The 18,197-nt window shown below is 40.5% G+C and overlaps 1 protein-coding gene across 1 annotated transcript in view; it reads right to left on the bottom strand.

The window, feature by feature from the left end:
- The window catches only part of CRYBG1 (crystallin beta-gamma domain containing 1), a 186,230-nt gene that overhangs the window by 24,429 nt on the left and 143,604 nt on the right, over positions 1 to 18,197 (bottom strand). The window contains exons 5-9 of the mRNA XM_047857833.1: positions 15,432 to 15,479; positions 15,228 to 15,346; positions 13,380 to 13,545; positions 10,182 to 10,321; positions 2,992 to 3,118 (exon numbers count right to left, since the gene is read on the bottom strand). Of these exons, the coding sequence (XP_047713789.1) occupies positions 2,992 to 3,118; positions 10,182 to 10,321; positions 13,380 to 13,545; positions 15,228 to 15,346; positions 15,432 to 15,479 (600 nt within the window). The remainder of the gene's footprint in view (positions 1 to 2,991; positions 3,119 to 10,181; positions 10,322 to 13,379; positions 13,546 to 15,227; positions 15,347 to 15,431; positions 15,480 to 18,197) is intronic.

The following is an 18,197-nucleotide window of genomic DNA, read 5'->3' as shown; positions in this document are numbered from 1 at the left end:
CTTACAAAACTGTTGAGTTCACACAAGTTCACAACAGGCTCTGCAGGACTCCTGAAATAATTAGGTGAACTGCAGATAGAATTTAAAATAGCCCAAAGGACGGGTCTGAGGGGAGTTGTTATACTTTTATAATAAACAGTTGTTGTAAGTAACCAAAAACTCACTAAAAATAAGCCACAGGAAAAGGTATTACACAGAAATAACAAACAGGGTAGGGATTAAAATCAGCAGCGGGAAAGTCAGGAGAATATTTTCCATGAATATAGAACAGCTTTTTTTGTATTTATTTTTTAAGTTTTTATTTATTTTGAAAGAGAGTGGTGGAGGGGCACAGAATGCAAGAGAGACAGAGAGACAGAATATGAATGAATGAATCCCAAGCAGGGATCCTGCACTGTCAGTACAGAGCCCAATGCATGGCTTGAACTCACAAACCATGAGATCATGACCTGAGTCCAAGTCAGACACTTAATCGACTGAGCCACCCAGGCGCCCCTAGGACAGCTTTTTTGAAAGTGCAGCGAAAGATGCTCAAATGCACCAAACGAACTGTAATTTTGAAGGAATGTTGCTGATTTTATCACCAAACCAGAGTTTAAACAACCTAGTGCAGTAAGTAGTCCCCCGTTATCTGCATTTTCACTTTGCACAGTTACCCGCTGTCAATCGAGGTTTTAGAAGCAGATGATCTGTGGGGAATAAGTTTAGGAATTCCCGGAGCGTGCACTGATGGGTTAACAAGGCATAAAGAATTAGAAAGCCATAGGATGAACACACCCAAGTTTGAGTACACAAGATTAAGTAAACGGGGCAAAAGCCCCCAGTATAGGACAAAGGTATAGGAATAGGAAATCTCAGGATGAAAACATCCAAGATGAAGTAAACAAGATTAGGTATTCAGGGTGGAAATGCCCCCTAACTTAGTACAATAGCAGAAAGCTGCTTTACAGGAAGGCAGGACCAAATTAGGTAAACAGGTAAATAGGGCTATAGACTGCTGTGGGGTGAAGTTGCCCAGAGAGGAACTAATTAGCAAAAGAAAGGCACCTTGTTGACCCTGAGGTAGCAGATTCTGTCTTTCTGGCCCCTTAGGCCAGTTTAGGTAAACAGAGGTGGGGCCTCACTTGTGCTGTCAACAACCTTCTGCCCAACCACGGCCAGGATTTTGTTTGGTATTGACCCAAACCCCCAACAGGGCATATCTTCAAACCCCCTTTCCCTCCTGCCCACGAGTTAATGTTCACGATTTCATTGTTTCTTTGTGCACGTCCATCACCATGTTTGTAAGCCTTCTGATCCTAATAAAAACGGAGTAAGGACCCATACTCAGGGCTCTTGTCTTCTCCCAGACATTAGCCTCTCTTGCATTTTTAATCCTGCGTTCTGCTTCCTTGCTGTACAAGAAAGAACTCCAGACCCAGAATCTACGGCCATGATCCTCCTCCTGACATACTGTGTCACAATGCCACCTATGTCACTCATCTCACTTCATCTCATCCATCACACAGGCATTGCCTCATTGTGCCTTGTCACCAGAAGGGCGGTCATAGTACAATAAGATATTTTGAGAGAGAGACCACACTCACATAACCTTTGTTGCAGTATATTATTATACTTGTTCTACTTTATTATTAGTTACTGTTAATAATATTAGTTAAATTAGTTACCGTGCCTAATTTATAAATTATAATTTATATTTCTGTCATAAATTATATGTATAAATTATATAAATTATAATTTACAAGTTAAACTTTATCATATACACATAGGAAAAAGACATAGTTTATATAGGGTCTGGTACTATCCAAGGTTTCAGGCATCCACCAGGGGTCTTGGAAAGTATCCCCTGTGGATAAGGGGGGAGGGGGAAATACCCTAAGCACCCTCTGCAAAAGTATCTCTTTCTAATGCCATAAACTTCACAGTTTTGTAAATTATTTAAAACAGGCTTCAAAGCCTGGGACAATTCTTTCATATCTTCACGAAACTAAACTTTGTTCTTTGAAAGTGAATTTTACAAACAAATCATTTATAATGTAAAAGCATCTATAATTCAAATGAGTTTTGCACGGAGACCAACAAACATGAGGTAATTAAACCACAGGTTTTGGCAGGAGGGGTAAAATTAACATAAAAATGATCTTCATTGGCTTCCTAATTTGTTTCAAACTGACTCAAGACAGCTGCAAATTGCAGCTGCAAAACCTTGTTCATAAGGAGAGCCTCACTCCTGTGGGTAGTTGGGGAGTGCCTACTGCCGATGAGCACACACCGTGCTTGACATGGGGACAGGACAGGTGCAGCCTGGATCCTCCCAAGGCTTAGAGTCTAGCCGAAGAGACCAAAAGAACAAGACAAATACAGGGGGAGGCCGGAGGAAGCACAGGCTCCTTTCTAAGGCAGATGCTTGGGAGGACAATGTTCAGACATCCAGCCCCAGGGCCCCCAAAGCTGCCACCCAGCCTAGCCTCTGGTGGCTACAATGGGGGTGGTCCCCAACATGCCCTGCCCTCCCCCAGTTCTGCCCTGGCTCACGCAGAGCATCCTGACATCTCCACTGGACACCTTCCTGCTTGGTTGTTAAGAGCCAACTTGATTTAGCACAAAGCTCTCCTAATTATCCCCCTTCTCTGTCACATCACCCACAAGTTGGACTTCATCTGTCCTTCCTGTTTTTCCACAAACGTTTGATCCTACATTTTCTTCACTTCTGAAACCTACCCTGGGCTGAAGCCTTGTACACACGCCCGCGGCTCTGCACGGCTGAGAATGCCTTGAAGGCAAAGAACATGGGCTTAGCCACATTTTTTTTCATCTACAGCGACCAGCAGGTTATCCTTTCTATTATTTCTATCGAGCAATAGGTTCCCTCTACTACAGATTTGTGTTTTTAAAAGTCTGTTTATTGCTTCAAAGTCACAGCCTGTGAACCATCAATGTCAGGCTGACAAAAAAATCACGGACTCCAAGAACCTTTTGTTAGATTTTTACCATTTTCAGAGGCCGCATGGATCCAATGTACGCTTCTTCTGTATCCCAGAAGGATAAGTCGGGGTACTCGCCAGGTTCCAGGATAAAAGGCACACCCTGAAATCCAGGGTCTTCATAAATCAGCCACCTAAGCAAGTATCAAGGAGGAAAAGAGAGGACTTGTCATTTGTTTCAGTGGCACACAGGACCCCACCGAGAAGAAGGGAAAAGAACAGGACGATGTATATATCCGGACGATGTACAGTTCCACTCAGATACGAGAGCAACGTTAGATTCAAGGAGGAGTATGCCGTTACATGCGCCTGTCCTTGATCTTTTACTGGTCTCCTGGTGGTTTTGTCCACTTATTTTAATTTATATTATGAATTGCTTCAGTGCAGATCTGTATCACTTCAAGTAATAAAAGTAGTGATTTTGTAACACTGTATGTATTTAGAGGGGCCCAACATAGGAATCCCAAGCTTTGTTTTAAAAGGCAACATCTCAGGGCGCCTGGGTGGCTCAGTCGGGTGAGTGTCCGGCTTCGGCTCAGGGCATGATCTCAGGGTTTGTGGGTTCGAGCCCCGCATCGGGCTGTGTGCTGACAGCTCAGAGCCTGGAGCCTACTTCGGATTCTGTCTCCCTCTCTCTCTCTCTCTGCCCCTCTCCCACTCGTTCTGTCTCTCTGTCTAAAAAAATAAATAAAACATCTAAAATAAAAAATATAAAATAAAAGGCAACGTCTCATTTGTAACCAAAGAATCGGATGTCCCACCTACTCATTTGTCACAGTGCCCAAAACTAACAACAGGTAACATCTACCTAGAGCTTGCAAGAAATGCCACCTGGAATATCATCCAATCCGTACAACAATGCCGTGACGAAGGAACACTCCTGTCCCCGTTTTACAGAAGAGGTGAAGTAAACTGTCCAGGGCCACACAGCTGCAAGTATCAGATGCAGGGCTGATCCAGGCCAGGCTCCTAGTCATTTTTTGGTAGCAGTTTTTCTCATTCCAGAAAGTGCACATAATTCATGCGTTTTACAAGGACTCAGGATCATCACTGTGAGCAGGACGGTGCACGGTGGTACCCTGGGGGCTTTGAAGGTCTGTAAGCCTGCTTGTTCCCAGGCCCAACAACTTTTTGAGTTCTTGAATCTGATTTTTATGGCTTGTCAATACCACACCCTCTTATCAGGCTTGTCAGCTGTCACTTCTGCTGCGGTCAGGGAAGAAGCAGCCCCACCCTCCCCTAATGTGCTAGAAACCAGGAAACCAGGAAACCAGAAAACCATGCCTGTTAGCACTGCCCCTAAAGGCTGTGCAGTCTTAACACTTTCCTAGTCCCTGGGAGGGTTCTGGGAAGATGACATAGTAGAGAAGTGACTTTTACCTAAGAGAGTTATTAATACACCCCCTTTATACACAAATACAGAACTCTTGGTGACCATGTATCCTCTCTTAATCTTTGTTAGTCTCACTAAAAGAGTCCTAGCTGGGGTATTCCAGGTACCCCAGAACACCATACCAAGGAGAGAATGGCTGCAAATAAAATCTTTTACCAGCAAAATGGGCCTCATTCACCCTCTTTGCTTTCTTCTGGCCCAAGGCACATTTTAGATGACAGGTTTTGTTAAAGATTCCCTTGGATAAATCAGTAACTTCTCTAGACTCACTGATCATACAGGGATTTACAATCAAAATCCTACTGAAGACCTGTCAATACACACACACACACACACACACACACACACACACACATATGTTGACAGACTGAGTGGTGTATGTGTGGGGATGAAAACTAATCCACATTGTTAGAAGTCAGGATGGTAGTTATACTGGGGGTATGTTCTAGAAATCCACAAATACTGGTTCTATTTCTTGACCTACATGATGTTTATACTTTGAAAATTCACTCAGGTTATACACTTATGATTTATTGTGCATTTTTTGGTACAAATCTTGTTACATATACATCAATAAAAAATTAAGAGGAAAAAAGGCTTATCTTTTAAAAAATTAGCACTGCAAGGACCCTAACCCATAAGAAAGCAGAGGCTAAGACTGGGGTCCTTTACAGCTCCCTACATTTGAAGCATGACAGGTAAGGATGCATTACATATTTTTTAGAGCTCAAACCTCACACATGCACACCACACACTGATTTCACGCCCTAACTAAATAATGGTGGTTCATCAGAAATGTTGCTATTAGGCTAATGACTCCTCCCGACTGAATGGTGGAATTTTCTGTAAACTCCATGGATGGCTCACAAACAAGTGATGGTGAGATCCTGAAATACTGCTGACCACAGTACCCTTTCACGAAGCCTTTCCTTCTGTAGTTGGAGTGAGGGGTTTTATTCATCTGATACTAAACATTTCACTTTTCTTGAAGCATGTGATTTAGTTACATAATATGTATAGAAGGAAGGTAATTTTGGGTAAAGGGGAATTTGTAAGAAAAAAAAAACTGAACACAAACTGATACACTTGAAAAGACTTCCTCAGTGAGCACGAAGGGCCTGTTAAGAAACTTAAACCCACACTTATGAATGTTGGGCAGACTCTGAAATCTGAAAACTCATACACAGAGCATGATTCATTTTTCCTAAATTCTATTCCAACAAGATACGTTATTCATGAGGCCATCGGGAGAGGGGGAAACTATCTTCAGGCAGTGTCAGTGTTATTTCAGTTTCTAAAGGCACTCTTGTTTTCCCATGTACTTAGGTAATGAGCTTTTACCTACATTATGAACAAGCAGTATAACTCTAAAGTAGGAGCTTTTTAAAAAACCATAAATGTTATTATGTCAACAATATCCATTTGTATGTTTACAATGACTATGTATATATTGATTAAAAACATGTAATTATTCTTTTATAAATACCCTTTAAAAAAATACCCTTTAGCCACACAAGAAAAATAGGTCTTCTCAGGGCACCTGGGTGGCTCAGCTGGTTGAACATCCAACTTTGGCTCAGGTCATGATCTCCCAGTTCATGGGTTTGAGTTCTGTGTTGGGCTCTGTGCTGACAGCTCAGAGCCTGGAGCCTGCTTCAGAGTCTGTGTCCCCCTCTCTTTCTCTGCTCACACTCTCTGTCTCTCTCAAAAATAAATAAACATTAGAAAATTTTAACAATTAAAAAAATTGGTCTTCTCTTGCTCACCTTTTTTTTTTTAAAGTTTATTTATTTTGAGAGAGAGAGAGAGAGAGAGAGAGAGAGAAAATCTTAAGCAGGCTCCATGCTCAGCATGGAGCCCAACACAGGGCTTGATCCCCTGAACTGTGAGGTCATGACCTGACCGGAAATCAAGAATTGGATGCTTAATCGACTGAGCCACCCAGGCACTGGCTTGTTCACTTATCCTTAAGCCAAAAAACAGTATTTCCATCCAGATCCTAAGTCTTATCTCCAGACATGGCTACACATGAACGTTGGCTAGTTACAGAAACCAACTGGAAACTCAAAAGATTAAATATGAATGTGCTGAATTTGAGATTTTTCTAAAGAGGGTGAGCTATGGCTCTCAAAGGGAAAAAGGTCCCTTCACAGTCGAGAGTTGTAGGAGGCACCAACCTAACCAAACAAACTCAGCATCGTTAATGGGAAGCTGGGTAGCACTGCCTCCTTTTGTGAGGTAACAGGCAGATGTGGCACCACCTTTCTGAAGGACCCTTTCCAAATCCGCATGTGACCATACCTCTAGACCCAACCCCTACTATGCAGAAAACTCAGGCAATACAGCAACAAGTCAAATGATTCGAGGAAACGCTCAGAGACGAAACCAGATTGTGGCATATTCTCTATGACAGCAGACCTAAATACTGCAGGGACTGATACTATAGGGTAAAACTGTAAAAAGAGGGTATGAGAAAAACGCAAAATTCCAGAGCGAGGTTACGTGTATGGAGGAGTCAGGCGGATGGGACCAGGGCTGGGGACGGTGAGTGGACGCCATGCTAGGTCGGTGGTAGGCACACAGGAATCGGTCTTATTACCAGGCTTCATAATTCACACATATATATATCTTCTTCTGTATATAGCAAATATTTCATAATAAAATTCATCAAAGAATATCTGGCCGTTAAAAACTGTCTCTTGAGTTCAGAACAGCAGCATTTCAGTGCCAGTTATGCTAAAAATTAATCCTAAATTTGAGGAAATGACTAAAGCCAGTCTTCCTTAGTTAAACAAGGGAACAAAGAGCATTGTGGAATACATGCTCTTTATGCTCCTGATAAAGTTCCAAAATTCTTTATTAGAAAAATACCCCCTCAAAAGAAATGTACCCCCTGCCAAGAAGATATACCCTCACCTCTGGGAGGATGGGTACTAGCATCAGCCAGGTATTAAAACAAAGGTTTAAAAACAAATTCTACTCAACAGAATCTGAAAGAAGATTTTAGAAATTATTCAATTTTCCAGGTAAGAATCTGGCAAGCAAAACCCTTATTTTGTGTAGGCGTAGAAGAGTTTAACCCACAGTAAATAGGTTCTGGGATAAATCTCCTAACGGAATCTAAGGAAACACGTCTCTTACGTCAGTTCAGGGGACCAGTGCACCAACAGAAGCAAAATGAGCTCAGGTACTTATTATCAGTTGAATTCTCCCAACCCATCAAGACTCCCTTGGAGATCTATAAAAGTACTAATGACCTGTTCCCAAAGCCAGCCAACCAAGTTCAACGACCCCAACTCTGAACTGACATCCAAAGTAGCTTTCTATTATCCTATTATCCTAACGGCAATAGAAATGAACAGCCAGAAAAAAGAGGTCTGTCCCCACACAAGCCATCATAAACTGGACGCTACGGCAGGTTTGGGACTCCCCCTCTGTGAGACAAGTTAAACTTACTGTGAAGTAAGAGACATTACTTAGATGTAGCTCATTATGCTTCAACAGAGCCCAAGCCTGAGTCATGAAACCGTCCAGACACAGAGATTAAAATATTATGGCAGACGCCTATTTCATTCTTTTCTAAGGAAAGTGGTTGCTCTCAATTTCACATTAATACTTTGAGAAAAAAAGATCTACAGATCTCTTTGATGTAGGAAAAAAATTAAAGGCAGCGCAGATGAAGACCTTTTCTTTTGTTTAGCTTCCTCCTTTTCTTCCCAACCACTAAATATAAACAAGCCCAAGGCTCAGATGGCTTCTCTACTCCCTTTGAGATCTATCCAGTGCACGACTGAAGTACCTTCTCTGTGCTGAGGACTCTTGATTTTCTATCTCCAGCCTCCCTCTGGAACCCCAGTCCCCTGTATCCAGTCACCTTCCTGTCCTCTTACTTGGATGTACAGTTGGCACGACCAGCTTCACCTCTTTACAACCGAACTCCTGTTTTCTCCATCCCAACAAATGCTGGCGTCCCAAAGCCTAGATATTTCTCAGCCCCTCACACCCCACATACAATCTGTCTGTAAATGCTGACAGTTCTACCATGAAAATGTATCCAGAACCTGACCACTTCTCACCAGCACTAAGCCACCAAAACCTCTTGCCTATATAATTGCAACTGCCTCCTAATTGGTTTCTTTGTTTCCACTCGTCTCTATTTCTTTTTTTCATTTGGGAGAGAGAGAGAGAGAGAGAGAGAGGAAGAAAGAGCACTAGCGTGCATGCATGAGAGGGGTAGGGGCAGAGACAGAGGGAGAGAAAGAAAGAATTTTAAGCAGTCTCTGCACTGAGCACAAAGGCTGACAGAACTCGATCTCATGATCCTGAGATCGTGACCTGAGCTGAAATCAAGAGTTGGGATGCTTAACTGACTGAGCCACCCAGGTGCCCTCCACTCTTGCCTCTTTACAGTTTATTTTCTACATAGTGGCTAGAGTGAGCTTTCTAAAGAACAAGTTAGATCAAAATGATCACCATGTCACTTGGAGTAATCTAAAATCCCTCCCCAAACCAGACAGGACATGAGGCCTCTCTCCCATCCCAGTCCTCCTAGCTCACTCGTCTCCAGCCACCTTGACCCCCTAAGTAGTTCCCCAAACACACCCAGCAGGGCTTCGCAATGGCTTCCTGCCTGGGACACGCCCCCAGAGCCTCCCCTCTCAGACATCCCAAGGGCTGACTCCATCCCTTCCTTAAAATGTCACCAGAGACCTTTCCCGACCCACCATCCTTCTAAAACAGCATTACTGCTGTTCCTCGGCTTCGTGTTTCTTGTAGTATTTCCTATCTGACCCGTTACACAGGTATTGTTTTTTGCATATGCCATTGACGAAAACTTTTGAGCCTTCTCCGAATATACGAATATTTATAAATTATATATGTCATCACTGAATATATTATGAATAAAAAACATACATAACAATAAAATCTTAAAAGGAAGAGATTTTAAATGAAATGCAGGGCACCTGGGTGGCTTGGCTGGTTGACCATCTGACTCTTGATTTCGGCTCAGGTCATGAGCTCACAGATCGTGGGTTTGAGCCCCGTGTCCACTAATAGTGCAGAGCCTGCTTGGGATTCTCTCTCTCCTTCTCTCTCTGCCCCTCCCCTGCTTGCTTTCTCTCTCTCAAAAATAAAGTAACATCAAAAAATGAATGCATGAAAGAAATATAGAGAAGCTTCAGCTTGTTTTCTTGCATCTCAGTGGATGTCTTTCCCATGCCCTGGGCTGTTTGTTCCACTTCAGAGACCACGACACTCGATACTCGGGACTGCCGCCTGCACTTTCTGTCCTAATTCCCCCCATCTGAGATATTCCCCACTTCCTTCAAAACACTCTTGCAGTTTCCTGCAATTTGTGAAACCAACCTCGTAAGGGCTCTGGACAGCATTGTGTGAAAATGTTCAAGGAAGTCAAGTACCATGTGTGTTGGCCTTGGAGGGCCTCCTGAAGTATCAGGAACACATGCTTTGAATTACCTCCTTTGAATTACCATGAAGGCAAAATCTGTTACACAGCTCGGAATGAATCAGGTTCCTCTGTGATAAGGAAATCCCAACATTAAAAACGCAGTTTTTCCCTCCCCTGCACTTCCTCCAAGAAATTGTTATTGTTTAGAAGAGAGCTGAACCATAGTGACATAGGTACAAAAGCAGCAGAATTTTATGTGCCATCTGGAAAAAAAAAAACCCTTTTAGTCGATCATTACTTCACAGGACAACAAATCAGAGAGTAACTTAAGTCCTTCCAGTAGTACACTCACAAAAAAGCTTCATTAAAATTGCATCTGAAATAAAATACTCACGTGCCCCAGTGTACTTTAATGGAACAAGTCTTCTGCATGATACCGAACCCCTGCATCTCTTCAGTGTCGTCAAAGTAGGAATTTAGGAGTCCTAACCCTTCTGGTTCAGTAAATAAGTCAATCTGACTAACTCTGTAATCCTGAAGGAAGAAAAAGAAGTACACGTATATGATAATTATTACAGCATGTACTTAACTCTACAATAAGCTCGTTATTTTTTTTAAATAATTAAAATAAACTTTAAACACACACATACATTTCACAGAGCACCTGCCATTTATCCCTTCCCTATTTTCACCCATGACTTAATAATATGTGGTCTTTTGGGGCAGCCATGTTGCTTTGGCCATATACCTCAGCAAAGATCCCCATAAGTGTTCTGGAACATATTTATTCCTCTCATCCTCACTGAAAACACTGCTTGGCTTTCCTTGGTGACAGGAATTTTAGTTGCTCTCCTCAGAAGTGACCATCCAACTCCAGAGGCTCTAGAGTCCATAGAGGGGCTGCATTTGGAGCCTTCCTCAACTGCCGTTTTGTGCCTATGAACAAACCCCTTATGGTAACTCTCCTTGACCATGATCAAAGCTCTACAATGGTGGTTTGGTCTAAGTTGTTAAAGCAAAGGTACACATTTATGACTGTGGTCACTGTTCCATGTCCTGCCCAGCAAACATACTTCAAAAGGCCTCTCCTGGCTGAGTGCCTAAGTGCTAATCAAACATTTATTGAACTCTAATCTTGCTGAGCTAGGTGAACTGAGATACAGAAGAAATGACACTTAGGTTGGCTCAGGGGAGGCTATTTTAAACATAACCAAAAGGAACAAATTTAATGCACTAAAAAGGTGACCCTCTTAACTATGTAGTGACTTATGTTCATGTTTAAGCAACCACAGTCCGTTGGAAAAAAAAAATCGTAACGTATCAGGAGTCATAAGTGTCCCTACCCTTTAGCATGACACCATTCAGAAAAATTCACCCTAATTAAATAAATCAGAAATTTATAAATGATTAAATGCATAAAAATGTTCATACAGCATAATTTAAAAGAGTAAAAAACTAAAAACAACCAATTCCCACAAAAAGAAGGTAAAATAAATGATGGTACATCATTTCATGGAAACCTCAAACCATATAATAAGTAACATGAAAAGCATTAAGTGCATTAAGTTGGCTCTTACCAGGCAAGATAGGAGGCGCCTCTTTACCAATATGTTTCACTGCCTTTATTTACCCTCCGGCTCTGGAGAGCACCTGAACCCTCACCCACCAGATTCTGACACCGTTGCACCTCACTAAGAGAGGTCACCAAAGGGAGTGTGATCTTCAGGAAAATTATATATAGAGAGAAAAAGGATTGCCAACCACAGTTTTAAGTGAAAAAAGGAAAACAGCACTGTACCTGTATCATGATTATAACTACAGAAAATGGAATTGGCCAAGATGGAGCAGGGAATTTAGAATTACGAGAAAATATCTCATGATGGTGGGATTGGGGTGATAGGTTAAACATTGCTTTATTACCAGTATTATTTGAGCAATAAATAAAAAGGGCAGGTTAATTATCCCATGACTATAACATTTTATTTTTAATTTTTAAGAATATTTATTTTTGAGAGAGACAGAATGTGAGCGGGGGAGGGGCAGAGAGAAAGGGAGATGCAGAATCCAAAGCAGGTTCCAGGCTCTGAGCTATCAGCACAAAGTGGGGCTTGAACTCACAAACTGTGCGATCATGACCTGAGCAGAAGTCAGACGGCTCAACCGACTGAGCCACCCAGGCGCCCCTGTCTATCACATTTTAAAATGGGGTTCCTCAATGTTTTAAGGTTTATCACATTACATACTTAAAACTATTAAAAGATAAATCACTTAGAATACCAATGATCATTGAAGTCACTCAGAAATGTTGATTTAAGAAACAAGTGATATTTTCCTCTGCCAAAAGCTGTTAGTCATTCTTACTCATTCTCATTTTGTAACATTCCTTATCTCCCTACTGCACCCTAATGCCCATCTGTTACACAAATGGGGTTTTAATTTTCCACTTGGAAGATACCATTAACTACATTTTTAAAGATAAAGAATCATCAAATTCCAACAGCCACAAAGACAGACAGATACAACTTCCTCATCAACAGATAAGGAACCAAGACATTTTACCCAGTCCCTAAAGTGACTTTAAGTACCTACTGTTCTTACACCCACATGAAATCCCAGAGTTGAACTATCAACTGAATTATTTGGGGATTATTTATTTTTCCAAAATAAAATTCCTGTAAGCTACTCAAGGTAATCAGAACTCACACAGCAACTGGGGCACCTGGGTCGCTCACTCAATTAAGCATCTGACTTCGGCTCAGGTCATGATCTCAAGGTTTGTGAGCTCGATCCCTGCGTGGGGCTCTGTGCTGACAGCTCAGAGCCTGGAGCCTGCTTCGGATTCTGTGTCTCCCTCTCTCTCTGCTCCTCCCCCACTCACGCTTTCTCTCTCTCAAAAATAAATAAGCATTAAAAAATAACAATAAAAAAAATAACTCACACAGCAACCAAAACACTAAGTAAAAGAAAAACTTACTCATATAGAATTCATCAAAATCAGGTTATTAAGTAAAATACATTTGGAGATGGGGATGGGGGACAGGAGTAAGAAATCAATCTTCCAAATTCATCATGAAAAAAAAAGACTAATCAATTAGAATGTTTCTTCTAATTCACTTCAAGTGTACAAATGTATGGAAAATATATCCATGGAGCACCAATCAACTGTTTTTCCCATTCACTTATGTCATAAAGTGAATTTTTCTTTCAAAGTAAGTATCATCCTTGGCATTCAATAAATATTTGCTGAATCAGGGGCGCCTGGGTTGCTGAGTCGGTTAAACATCTGTTAACCGGTTCAGGTCGGTTTAGCTCAGATCATGACCGCATGGTTCGTGAGTTTGAGCCCCGCGTAGGTCTCTGTCCTGACAGCTCAGAGCCTGGAGCCTGCTTTGGATTCTGTGTCTCCCTCTCTCTCTGCTCCTCCCCCACTCACGTCTATCTCTCAAAAATGAATAAACAAAATAAATAAATAAATAGATAAATATTGGCTGAATCAGTGGATTCTGGTTTTCCCATAACCTACCTACAAAATAAATAAATAAATAGATAAATATTGGCTGAATCAGTGGATTCTGGTTTTCCCATAACCTACCTGGACTACATGTCTGAGTGAACCAATCACCACAGGCTTAGCAGACTCTGCCTCCTCGTTTCCTTCCAAAGTATCTTCCATACACCAGAGACCAGAGAGTTCCAATTCTCCTTCTTCTAAGGGAATGGAGTGCCCTTCAAAATTTGGTTTCTCATACAAAATCCAACTAAGAGTAAAACACAGCAAAACTATTAGCTACACTTGATGAGGTTTTGATAACTCAAATATTCTAGCTAATAGCCTCTCCCCCTATCCACCCTGCTCTTCCCTCCCTCTCCTCCCCTTCTCTTCTCTCTCTCACGATATACACCGCAGCCAATTATTATATATATTTTGTGGAAATTCTCCGGCAGTTAAGATGTATAAACTCTCCCTAAAACTAAACTTATTGGGCATAATTAAGCCTCTGATAATCGAAAAACCATATCAGGATCTAAAAGAACTTTTGACTGTCGATACGAACATTGTAGAGCCACTAATGTGCTACAGAATTGTCAGTTAGTGAACAGTTGTAAATGGTACTACATCAGATAAATGGACTTTTCTTATAATGCTTTTTTCTCCTTATACATGTAGAAGATATTGCTCTTAGAGGGATTTTTACTTATATTTTAGAACCATATCAATGGGTATATTGATATAAAGTAATATATGTTAATGGAAAGCATTTTAAAATTCTCCTTCCAAACAACAAACATCCAAACACTAAGGAAAATCTCATTTAATATAGGACAGTGCTGCTCTTAGATGCTTACACTTTTAAAAGAGAAGCCAACAAAAGTTGGGGGGAAAAAAGCACTAGCATATTAAAAATAAAATTGATAGAAAATTTGTCTTTAGCCGTATTTTTAGTCGTCAAATTTAAGAACAACAGCTAATTGTAGTTTTGTAATGAATGCGTTGAATATATAGAAAAATATTAAAATATTTAAAACCTAACAGGAAAGATGTTGCATATTTAATCAAAGAGAAAACAAACAAAAACCCTAACTAGTTTTTTAGACCACAATTGTCTAAAGCCCAACCACATTTCAAAAAAGTTTATAGATAGGTACCAAAGATAAGTATTTATGCCAGATAAGTGATTTATTAAAAATGTCTTTTTTTAATTCAACTTCCTGTGTATTTCCTAGAAGCCATCAAGCTGGTAAATAATTTTTTTACCAGTTCCTTTAATCAAAACCACCTGTTGCTGAAAAGTTGAAAAATAAATTTTAGGTTAGTCATCCAAAATGTCTTTTCTTATAGGATATTTAATATTCTACCCACATGACTACTAAAGTTCTTACCAATGTCTCTGAAAATTCATAAACCAGAAGTGTTAGTGTGGACTCTGATGTGCATTAGTCCCAGCAGTGTGAAATGAGGATATATGGGAAAAGAAAGCTGTACATAATAAGGCATCACCTCTATAAATCAGAAACGTGGTTAAAAACTATAATATCTTAGGGGCACCAGGGTGGCTCAGTCGGTTAAGCGTCCAATTTCAGCTTAGGTCATGATCTCACAGTTGGTGAGTTCAAGCCCCCCATTGGGCTCTGTGCTGACAGCTCAGAGCCTGGAGCCTGCTTCGGATTCTGTGTCTCCCTTTCTCTCTGCCCCTCCCTGGCTTGTGCTCTGTCTCTCTCTGTCTCTCAAAAATAAATAAATGTAAAAATAAAAAATAAATAAAAAATATTTAAAAACCATAATTTCTTACATATGAATTTCTTTTACTACTAAGACTAGTATTTTCTGCCCTTTACATTGCTAAAGGCATAATTTTAAATGAGTACTGAAGACCAAAAAGGTAATTAAAAATGTAAAACACAAATCCTCTAAGTCAGGAACCCAAAGTGCCCTTCTTACCATCCTCTGACGACCTTGACGATTACCACCGGAGAGAGGCTCCAAGAGCTACAATCCTCAATGTCACCGAAAACTTCAATGCACTCCTCAGAGACATCTGGGTCCCTGTAGATCACTACCTATAAGAAAAGGAGAGTCGCAGCATAGGATTGGACGTTATCAGACTAAAATAAAATCTAGGCTAGAAACGGAACATCCTCTTACCTTTCCAGGCCGGGGATTGATTTTATTAGGAACACTTCCTCTAAGTGTCTGTAATCAGATAAACAAAAACACAAGAAATTAAACTTTGTGTAAAAGTCTTCAGAGTTTCTCCACCCATGATCCTTTAAGATCATATTTTTGCCTCACAATTTATCAGTTTTGAAACAGTCCACCTTGATCTATGCCAAAGCTGTACTGAAGTGCTCTTTGAGTCTACACTATTAAATTAAGAGATCTTTTTCTCCTCTAACTGAATGTGCCATTTAAGTTTCTCATTTAAACAGGTAGAATATTTCTACCAATTTAGAAAATTCAGGGCCCAAGAGCCAGACCTTATATCAGTCCACAGAATAAGAATTCAGCTAAGAAATTATAATTCAGATGATCTCTGTACAATCTCAAGAGAAATTATAAAGTATTAATTATGTATCTAGAAGAAGCTGCATTAGTTTTAAGTGTTTATATACTTACTTATCCGAATCTATAAATACTGTCTTTTCACAGTAACATCTTATCACATAACAAGTATTAGTCTACATAAAAGGGGGTTTATGGTATATACCACAAAGTATATTACACACAGTATACTGAATCCTCCCTTTTTGATGGACAAAATACATTTTTTATGACTCTAAAATTAATCATTTTCAAGACAAGCTGACAAGACCAGTAAAACCAGAAATGCATAATAAAAATAGTAATTACACATGAAAAAATATTATAAAACATGAACTACTTTCAATGCTGACCAGGATGCTTATTTTAAGGACTGCCTTTGATCTAATCACTCTTGCACCATGGCACAGGAAAGCAGGCCAAAGACCACAAGAAGGCCTCAGGAGAGCATTATTAGAAATCCAAACGGCATATACTTATTTATATATACACATTAGAAGTAGATAAGCTGAAGACAAAGCCTGAAATTTAAAACAAAATTCAGGTAAGACAATAAAGACAGAATAGTTATAGAATAAACAAAGCCCAAGACCTACGGAAAAACAAAAAATAAAATTTTTTAATCATAAAAAGCCCTAGAGAAAGTATAAAGCACTTTGTCTGCTTCTCCTTTTTACTTGATTTGGCGTGATTTTTCAAGAGATTCCAGAGGGAAACTGTGTATTCTGTTGTCAGACTCACCAGACTGCTGTCAAATAAGAGAAGTGATCAAAGAATGATTAAAAAGAGAAAATAAGGCTGGAATGAATGGGAAGTAGACCAGTGGAAATTTTGCGCTTGAGAGAAACACTCAAAAATCTTATGATTTCTGAGCGCTATGTGCTGATTAAATTTTGTTTGTTTACAGCAGTGGTTCTCAAAGCGTGGTCCCGGGGCCCTTGAAGGATCCCCAAAAACCTTTCAGGAAGTCATTGAGGTCTTATTAAGAAGGGGGGATTTTCCATTTCAGTCTCTTTCTCTCACAAGAGCATGGTAGAATTTTCCAGATGGTCCAGGACATGTGATGGCATAACTTCTCTGATGCCTTAATAGAAGGTGCTTGTGTGTTCTCATGACTTAAACTTTTCTTAGTATTAATTTCTTTTTTTTTTTTTTTTAATATTATCGTCAATTTGGCTAAAATACAGTATAAACAGTGTGCTCCTGGTTTGGGGGTAGATTCCTTTGATTCATCGTCCACACACAACATCCAGTGCTCATCCCAACAAGTGCCCTCTTCAATGCTCATCACCCATTTTCCCCTCTCCCCTAGGCACCCACCCCCCCATCAACCCTCAGGTTGTTCTCTGTATTTAAGAGTCTGTATTTAAGGTTTGCCTCCCTCTCTGTTTGAAACTATTTCTACCCCTTCCCTTCCCCCATGGTCTTCTGTTAAGTTTCTCAACTTCTATATATGAGTGAAAACATATCTGTCTCTCTCCGACTTATTTCACTCAGCATAATACCCTCCCAGTTCCACCACGTTGCTGCAAATGGCAGGATTTAATTTCTAATGTAATAAATTCCAATAAGCAGAACCCATACGAACAAAAGCTCTTCGGTGTCCTCAACAATTTTTAAATAGGAAAGTGTCCTGAGACCAAAAAGTTTGCAAATTTTTGAAAAGAGGGATCTGAACTTCCACGGGATACTCAACCGTACATTTTGAAAGAGCTTCCAAAATTATATTCTATGACAGGCTCGAGCCGAAGGCCACGCAGCAAACAGAAACGTGCCGTACTCCCTGTAAAACGAGGAAGGGGGCACAGGATCGGAATTGACTGGCTGTGTGAGGCGGCCGGAACAGAGGTCCGCTCCAGTTTTGGGGCTAGCACAGCTGCCCTCTGGAACTTACATTCTGCCTTCCTCATCCATGGTCTTCCCTCCACTTGAGCATTAAGTGAGGTAACAGAAAGACACATTCGCACCGAAAACTCAGTAAAGAAAACAACTTCTGGAAATCAGGTAAAGGAAGATGGAGACATCATAATTGTTCCTCAAAATCCTGTTCCGCTGCCCTCTCTATCACATTGAGGGAAAGATTCAGTGCAGACCAAAAGCCTTTATGCTTCCACACCTCTGTAGGAAAAAATGTTTCCCTGATGAAACTTCCAAATAAAGAGAAATTAGTTCCTGGATTATATGGGATAATCATCTATCGCTACTTATGGGAAGAAAGAGTGAATCTTACATCGCAAGAGAAGGGATTAGGAAGATTTCTTGGTGGGGGCTTTTTTCAATAAATGAAACAGCTTTACAAATATTCAAAATTCTAAGTACGACACGGAGCATTTTTGCGCAGAACCAGGTAAGAGAGAACATCTGGTCTGT

Source organism: Prionailurus viverrinus, chromosome B2 (assembly GCF_022837055.1).
Source record: "Prionailurus viverrinus isolate Anna chromosome B2, UM_Priviv_1.0, whole genome shotgun sequence".
NCBI classification, from domain to species: Eukaryota; Metazoa; Chordata; class Mammalia; order Carnivora; family Felidae; genus Prionailurus; species Prionailurus viverrinus.
Note: the sequence above shows the minus strand (reverse complement) of the source record. Positions and strands in the feature narration are given on the sequence as shown.